Genomic DNA, 8,759 nt, shown 5'->3' with positions numbered 1-8,759 from the left:
ATGGACAGCCCCCACCAAGCTGGACAGACTCATTTAATTTCCTATTTATATCACTATTCCTTCAACCACCCTGATTTATTCCAAGACTTTCTCGGTATGCAATGCCTTTCAAGCACGGGCAGACCACTACAACATGCTTGTGTGGACATCTCCAGCTCTGCAAGCTGCGTGCAATCTGCCAAGCAGCCTTTTAGTGACGTGAACGTTGGGGTGCCAACCCCGCTGCGCTTACCGATTGAAGCATAACCACCTTGAATGCTTAAACGCTGGATCTTTTCCAGTTTCGTGGTTGTTAATTAAGATATTGCTCAAATGTGCTTTGAACTGCCCAGTTACAAGAAAGGATCTGGATGCAACCAGGTCTGGTGGCTTTTACAGAGCAGAGCCTTTCTTATATACCCAGGGAGGTATGTTTGAGCTGTTTTTCTTTGTGTACCTGGTCTCTGACAGGACAGCAAGATAAAATAAAGATAAATGATGGCTTTCACTCTCACAACCAAGAGAGCATTAGGGTGCGTGTCTTTCCCTCCCTTTCCCATGGCAGGGTACTGATACTGGCTGCCCCAGCTCAGTAAGTTTTGCGTCATCCGTGACTGTGGAAATTTTCATTAGCAATGCTTCTCGAGTTACTGCAAACCCTTTAGGGAGCAGCTCTATCCCTAAAAGTGCTATTCTCAAACTGGGAAAGAGGAGAGGTTGCAGGGAATGGTAGCAACGCCCATGTTCATCACCGCAACGCACCTGTGACGAGCAAATCCCCAGTCATTAAATCAGCTCGTGGCCTTGTCTCCATCCCTGAAGTCTCTGAATACTTCACAGTGATTCACAAACTTTTCTCCCTGTGGCTTATTTAGCTGTTTTGCAGGAAATTGCATAATGCTGGGGTTTTCCACCCTGGATCACAACAAACCCAACAACAAGTCAATGAGCTTTTCCTGCGAAATATAAAATGCCACTGGCTCAGTCAAAGGAAGAAGCAAAGCATTTGTCCCTACCTGGAAGCTTTTTAAGCTGTTTCCATCAATATTGTGTAAGATACAAAAAAAAAAAAAAATTGTGTTTGAAAGGGTTGCCTTGAAATGCATAAAAGGAAAACTTTGCATATGGGGTATGCATAAAAAGAAACTTTCTATCAGGAAGGTACTGCAGTGGGAAAATGGATCCATTTCTCCATGTTGGGTTTGTTTCCCAGCTTTAGAATAAAATTTGGTAAATAGTTGATACCTTTGCAAACGAAGCACCTGCTCCGTCAACATGACCTGGAACCTGAAACAAAATGACATATCCAAATCCTAGGCTTGGAAACACCATCTCTCACGTTCACCTCCACTGACCTTTCAGTGACTCCCATGCCCAGCAGCTCAGCACCAGGGCTCAGTTAATAACTAAGCCCCTGGGAGCCAGAAACCGGGTTTGCTTGTGCACTGGATTTGGGAAAATAGACGTGCTTTGGCCAAACCCAGCCACACCAGGTTCCCACCTGCCAGCCTGGAGAGCAGTAGGCATGAAAACATGGCACAGGCTTTGGTGATGCTGAGCCAAGGCACGTGGCCTGCTGCCGCTTGCATCTTGACTGTTGTTGCCCAATGCAACACGCATGACACAACCCAGGTCTCAGCTCGCAGAGCCAGATTTGAAGGAACAAACATACCTTGTCACATTCCCCATCCAAGCACCTGTGTGGGGCCACCCCTTGCTGTGCAAACTGTGTTTTTCCTTTTCCAGGGGACCAGCCCCCAGGACATAAATCTGAAGAAGAGATGATGTACGGCAGGAATCTGTACATTGCGGTGACATCATCTCTTTGGGGAACTTGCTCCTCTACAAATCCCAATCCAGACTGGAGCTGACCTCTCCCCGGATCACCCCAAAGGAATCCGCCCACAGGATCCACAGGAGGTGGAGAGTGGGAAAAGATATAAAGCTCCCCAGGAGCAGCTCTCCTTTACTGTCCCTGCTGCACGGATTTGCTCTCAGCATGAAGACACTCCTGTTTGGGCTCCTGCTTGGCCTGGCATACGTGGAGTTGGGTAAGACCGCTGCATTCCCGACACTGCAGGAACCCCGTGGGAAATGCCTGGGAGGGGAGGGGAAAGACATCAGTGCAGAAAAACCTTGTAAGCCCCAGGTAGGGGAAATAATGCCTTTAAGATAACTTTTAAGAAGGTCAATGGAGAGGGTGAAGGGGAAAGAGGATATACATTCCTGGTGCGGAGAGCCGTGACGCCTGATGGAGTGCTGTCCATATTGTTTGGACCCACAGGTGGTCACCTGTCACCCGTACCTTCTCACACTGCACCCTGGGATGGAGGGGACTAACAAGCTGATTTATAAGACTGAGGTGTAAATGACAGCCACATGGCACAGGGCAATACTAGCACGGGCAAGGACTTGAACCAACAGCCTCTACTTAAGCTTCCAGACATCCTGTCCCCTTAGGGATGGGATGGGGTATGTTCATCCTGAGCTCCTGTAATCCCTAAAACCTCCCAGCTGGCTGTTGGAAGCTCTGAAAACCAGAGGGTGGGGTTCAGTATAGATATGGGCGAGGGCTTAAGAAATAACTCCAAGGCTTTTGGAAAGGCCCATTAAACCACCAGCTCCAGTGTTTTCACTAATCTCCAGAGATTAGGATATAGGTGGAAATAAGCAATTTTCCTGGGTCTGTTTAGGTTTGCTCTCTGATGGGTCTGGGTCTTGGACAAGCTGGCAACAGGGTCTGGTCATCACTGTGTTCTTACTCCATCTATTTGTGACCCACTGCAAATACATCCTTGGCCTGGAACAGGGTCATCCTTGGGGTGACACCAACCCAGTGGGTTTTAACCTACAGCCCAGAGATCATCAAGCTGATTTGATGAGATTCAGAAAGATCTCAGAGAAGAGGCAGCTTGGGCAGGGGTCGAACATCTCCATCTGGAGACATGTCTGTATGGAGATCATTCAGAGGGCTGAAAGAAGGCTGAAAGGCATACACCTTGCAATTCTTTATGGACGGAAGTGTGTTGGGTCTCTTCTTCAGGCTGCATGGGCTTTTTTAATCCCCCTACCTCCATTCCTCCTTCTACCTGTCTCCAAAGCAAACCCAACTGCTGGCTGAAGGATGTGCTCTGGGTCAAACCCACCCCAGGGCTGAACAAGGACAGGTGCAGTTATTTCTATATAACTACTACAGTTTTTTTTTTTACATTTCAATACCTGCTGGGGTTTTTCCTTTCTTTCTTTCAAGATATTTCACAGGTGGTGCATTGTGTGTTTCTTTTCCTTCTTTGGGGTCTAGTCCTGTCCTGGATTTAATGGGATTGCTGAGGAATCTGAGAACAGGTTTCCACCCACAGGTCTCAAAGTGTTTTACGGAAACAGAAAGGCATCACCACCTTTTGCTTTATAGTGGAGATGGAGGCAGAAATGGCTTTTCTGGGAAGATCCAGTGGGAGGCAGCTGGTCTAGGCACAGCTCTTGCAGTTCAGGAACATTTGAAATCAAGGGGTAGAAGGTGCTGTCGGACAATGATGAATGGTGATTTATTGCCCTCAGATCAGGACACAGAGCTGTCCTCTGTGTTCAGTTCTTCTCTTTTACTCTGGTCCTTATAGTTTTGGGCTTTCCTCTTCCACTGCAGCCTTCCAACAAAACCAGTATCCTCTGAATGCCTCACCCAGAGTCAGTGAAAGATAAGGGGCTGGTGGTTTTCTTCCTTAAAATTGCTCTTAACTGGAAGTAAACACACACACACCCCCCAGAGCCCATGGCACTGCCTTGTTCACTCATGAAAATGATGACATTTAGAAAGCAGCTCAACCCCAAAGGTTGCAGATCAGTTTCTCAGATGCTTTAAGCTAGCTCCATCCATACATGAGCCAGTCCCACACGCTCACTAACATCCCTATGCTTGCAAGGTTGACAGCATTGTGTTTTCTCTCTCAGTGTGTGGTAGAGGTTAAAATATAAAACAACCTCTCATGGGTCATTTGGAAGGGATCTGCTGGGGTGCTCAGCTCAGGTAAACAGGGATGGCTCTACCACACCTGTTTACAAAAGATATGGCCACAAGAAGACCACCACTGCTCATGTTAAAAAGCCCTTCCTACCCCTGCAAAGAGGACAAAGAAAGCTTTTGCACTGTGTAGGCTCTATTGCACAGCTGAATTTTCCAAAGGAGGTGCTAAGAGAAGTAAATGCCGTGAAAATTCTTTCTAGACTCAGATGGTCAAATAACCACCTTCAGAAATGTTTATCCTTATCACAAAGTCCCAGAGGTTTCTCTCTAACAGCAGATGCTGCAGAACTAGAACAAGAAAACACCGTCACGCTGCAATCTTACCAATAGATGGCAGTGGACACATTTGGGTGGTTCTTCAGCTGCCGTGTTGGTGGAAGGCAGGCAGTGTAGAAAATATCAGACCAGGTTGGTTTCGGTCATCAGGCCACAGCAGCATGACTCCAAAAAATATGAACACTTGGTATCTGCTGGCTGCGGACACACAGGTCTCGTACCAAGACTTTTGAGCAACTGCTGTGATCAATGCTTGCATATGCAAAGGTATCGCTGCGTCGGCAGGCAGCCAGCAAGAGCTTTGTAGCATCATCTCTTTCAAAAAGCAGCAGTAGCCCCTGATGGAAGTATTTTTTAGGCCACATTCAGCCCTTAGGATGTCTGGTACAGCTCTGACATTGAAATTCTGCTCTCAGTTACTAAGGCCTGCAGAAATCCCTCTAAACAAGCGCGAAGGAGCTGTCACTGTGGGTGGAGGGACGGGGGAAGTGCCAGTCTTTCCGTGCTGCGGAATGCTGATTTCAACAGAAGGAGCTATTTTCTCTCTGTTACAACATCTCTTACAGAGGATGCAAAGTTCCTGTCAAAGCTGCTCAAGCATTAGGTCCCTCTAGATCCCTGCTCTTTTTGGGCTGCTGACCCCCCAAGGTAGTGATCATGCTCAACTCCCACAACACCATCCTTGTCCTTTGGTGCTGGGGTTTTTCCTCCCTTACATATCCAAGCTTTGCCACTGCCTCCAGCCACTGTGTCTTGGTCAAGGGGACATGAAGCAGTGACCATCACATAGTCCCCACCACAAAGCAGAGAAGCTGCAGACTTGCTGTCTTCGCTGCTGCGACCACCTCAGACCCATTCTGTTCCCTTCTGCAGCCCAGTCCTTACGATGTTACACGTGCAAGGAACCAACGGATATTTCTCAGTGCAGAACAGCCACCCTGTGCCCCCCAAAAGCCACCGTGTGCACAACAACTCTGCATTCCGTAGACTCAGGTAAGTTTGTGAGTAAGCTTGCTGTAAGTGCTCATGAGGAGAGATGCATCCTTCCTGGGCCGAATTACCTCATGAGCTTAGAACCATAGAATCATAGGATGGTTTGGGTTGGAAGGGACCTTTCAAGGCCATCTAGTGCAACCCCCCTGTGATAAGCACAGACATCTTCAACCAGATCAGGATGCTCAGAGCCCCATCCAACCTGACCTTGAATGTTTCCAGGGATGGACAGGGCATCTACCATCTCTCTGGGCAACCTGGGCCAGTGTTTCACCACCCTCATTGTAGACAATTTCTTCCTTAGACCTAACCTGAATATCCCCTTTTTTAGTTTAAAACCATCAGCCCTTGTCCTATTGCCACAGGCCCTGCTAAAAAGTCTGTCCCCATCTTTCTTAGAAGCTCCCTTTAAGTACTGAAAGGCCACAAGAAGGTCTCCCCGGAGCCTTCTCTCCTCCAGGCTGAACAATTCCAACTCTCTCAGCCTGTCCTCAGACAGGAGGTGCTCCAGCCCCCTAATCATCTTTGTGGCCCTCCTCTGGACCTGCTTCAACAGGTCCATGTCTTTCCTGGGCTGAGGACTCCAGAGTGGAGTAGATCAGCAGAATTACCTCCCTCAACCTGCTGGCCACACTTCCCTCTCCCCCTTCCCAGTCCCAGCTTCAATTATCCTTTAACTTCCTTTTAAGAATCCAGGTGGAGTTACCCAGCTTTGGAGTGGGAAGGAGAGAAATCCATCAGATTCAGAGCCTCATAGTGAAGCATGCAGGACTCATCCTGCTTAGTCTGTTTTGCCTTTCTTACCTCTATGCCCTTACAGACCCTGAACCTATAGATGTGGGCAAACACACCGCAGAAACCCAGGGGCTCTTGACCTGTTTGTAGACGCTTTCACCTAGCACCAACTGTCCCAGCAACGACCATGCCAGCATTACACCAGTGTTCCTTGGCACTGCCACCTTCTACACAGAGCCATTGCAGGAGCAACTCACCTGAACAAAATACACAAGGGACTTGTGTCCCTTGTCCATGCTAGAATAAATTTAGAAGGAACAGGAAGGAGAGAGGGTGGCAGCAGGAAGAACCAGTGGACCTGTTCCTACAAAGAGCAGTTTGGCTTACAGGATCCCAAGGATTAGAGATGTGAAACCCCTTATTTGCCTTCATTTACCTATGAACACTTTACTTTTAATTCCCCTCCATTGCACAAAGTCAGTGTTTCTCAATACCAGCTGTCTGCACCTTCCTTCACCATTTCTTTCTCTCTCTTCTTCTTCCCCCCTCTAATCTGCCTGTTTCAGGTTACCCCTTTTTCGGCAACATCACTGTGACCAGAAGCTGTGAGGAGGAATGCATGTCCAGTAGTGGGATAGGGGCGTCCAGACCCAAGTCATGCTGCTACACTGACCTCTGCACCGATGACACCAAGAGCAGCAGTGGGGTGATAAGCAGTTCTGCAGTGCTGGGTCTGATGGCCATGGTTGTCGGCAAGCTCCTCCAGTGAGTTCTGTAATGCTGCAAGTGTTCATGCTCCAGCCAAAACATCTCCACTCCTCTTTCTGCCAAGCTGCCTTGTGAACTCTTAGATGCCTTGGGAATAATCTTCTTCACTGATGTGTGGCTTCACCCATCTCTAACGCTGTGACTTCAAGTAGATGCAAGCCAAGAGTTTGGGCACCTGGACCTAAAACCCTCAAATTTCCAGTTTCCAGCTGCTAAGCAGATGTTCCTCACCTTCAGCTGTTTCTGGCCCCCAGGACCCACATCTCTCCCTACAAATTTCCTCTGGGGGGGACAGCAGTGGATGAAGCACAGCAGCAGGAGGGCCTGTGCAGTGCCATCAAGGTTGGTGCTCTGGAGTCACCCTCAGCAAAAGCAGGGGCTGTATGCACACTGGACATGGACACTGCTTTTTTTCCCAGGTCTCCTCAACCTCCCACGCAACCTGTGTCTGTGGGTCTCTATTATATTCCTGTGCACCACCCCCAAAAAGAAATCCTGCAACCCTCCATCAGGAGCTTGGTTTATTTGCTTTCCATTTTCAGTGCCATCTCCTGAGTCAGAGCAGAAGATGGGTGGTGGTCCCCTCTCACTACCTGCTCAGCAGAGTGCGGTTTGCAGTTGCAGAGAGCTGACACTTAATTCTGTCTAGACTAAACTATGGAATGAGCTCAGAAGGGCTGAGCCTTTATGTGTTGGGATGGGATATATTTCTGGAAAGCTCAAAACACTCCCTGGACTAACAGGCCAGGGAAGGTTAGACCTGCAAAAGCAAATTTGGGAGTTTGGCTAGCCAAACCCCTCAACAGCCCTTTGCCTGAGCTCGGGCTGTAATCAGAGCTACTGGATTTCCCTTCCCAGATGTTTTCCAGACTGTTTCAAGCAACTTCTTCTGTTACTCTGCCCTCCCCCCATCCCTTCACAACAGGGATTGCAGGAAAGGAAAAGTAATGATTATCCCAGACCCTCAACTCTGGGAAAAGCCAACGGCTTCACTCATGCCGGTTGACAGCACTACTGGGTCCCAGCTGGGGATTTGCTCCCTTCTCCCCTGGAGAAGCTGTAAAATTGATTTTGATGCCCTGACTGCTGTAAAACCAGACAGAGTGGAAGCGGATACAAATGAGCCAGGCGTGCCCAGCTCGCAGCCCTCTCTGGTGGAGGAGAGCCAGGGAACTTGCCATTTGCTCTGTTCCTATTGCCAGGGCTCATCCAGGGGACAACCTGTAAGAGCAAGGGCAGAGTGGAACATGGGTGCATCTCACGCACCATCCTTGTGCATTCATGCCATCCCTGCAACCCCCTCTGTGGCAAAGTCCATTTTCACTCTGTTTCCATGAGACACCAGCCAGGAAACTAAAGGAAAAAGCAGGAGGACTCTTTTTCTTCATTGCACAGAGGTAATTGTTTCTCAAGGTCTGTCTCAGTAGCATTCACAAGAAAACTTTGACAAGGCATTGCATTCCTTGGCAGAGGGCCCCATGCAAGCCTGAGGCTCAGGAGGTTGATGAGCCCCTTTTTTTCTGGAGGTGAAATGCTCTTTTCTTCACTAAACCAGCCACAGCTTCCCTGAGACACCCTTTCAACACCGGAGGGCTACAGGGAGAAAAAAAATGTCATTGAGAGGATAATGATTGGGAGCTGCTCAAACACTGATATTACACCCACCCTCGTGGACACCAAGCACCAGCTTCGGCTTCCAACTCAACCTGTTCTCTGTTTCCCTGCTCCAAAACCAGTCTGATGTGCCAGGCCAGAAGCAAACCGTCATCGCTACCATCCTTAGGTCAGATCGCCTTTTCCAACCTGGGTTCAAGCCCTGGAGTAAGTCACTGTCCCCAGTGGCCTTTCCCCACTGGCCGCAGGCTCCTGTGCTGTCCTAACATGGGCTGAACTTTCCTCCATCTATTGCACATGCAGATGGGGCAAGGTGGGGATACAGAGGGACTGGGAGGGTGAGGGTTCCCTTCTGGGTGAGAACTTATCAAAT

The 8,759-nt window shown here is 48.8% G+C and overlaps 1 protein-coding gene across 1 annotated transcript; it reads left to right on the top strand.

Annotated features, from left to right (window-relative positions):
- Positions 1 to 1,978: 1,978 nt before the first annotated feature.
- On the top strand, positions 1,979 to 6,773 carry LOC104127418 (ly6/PLAUR domain-containing protein 2). Its single transcript, XM_009640087.1, has 3 exons — positions 1,979 to 2,030; positions 5,150 to 5,269; positions 6,571 to 6,773. The coding sequence occupies exons 1-3, from the start codon at positions 1,979 to 1,981 to the stop codon at positions 6,771 to 6,773; spliced, it is 375 nt and encodes a 124-aa protein (XP_009638382.1).
- Positions 6,774 to 8,759: the final 1,986 nt, after the last annotated feature.

Source organism: Egretta garzetta, unplaced genomic scaffold (genome assembly GCF_000687185.1).
Source record: "Egretta garzetta isolate BGI_Z169 unplaced genomic scaffold, ASM68718v1 scaffold495, whole genome shotgun sequence".
NCBI classification, from domain to species: domain Eukaryota; kingdom Metazoa; phylum Chordata; class Aves; order Pelecaniformes; family Ardeidae; genus Egretta; species Egretta garzetta.
This window is presented reverse-complemented; position numbering and strand designations above follow the sequence as displayed.

Excerpts from the sequence above, each read along its gene's own strand:
- LOC104127418 (XM_009640087.1), top strand. The coding sequence starts at position 1,979 with ATGAAGACACTCCTGTTTGGGCTCCTGCTTGGCCTGGCATACGTGGAG. Across the intron at positions 2,031-5,149 it reads CCTGGCATACGTGGAGTTGG|CCCAGTCCTTACGATGTTAC; the intron begins GTAAGACCGCTG and ends TCCCTTCTGCAG. Across the intron at positions 5,270-6,570 it reads TCTGCATTCCGTAGACTCAG|GTTACCCCTTTTTCGGCAAC; the intron begins GTAAGTTTGTGA and ends TGCCTGTTTCAG.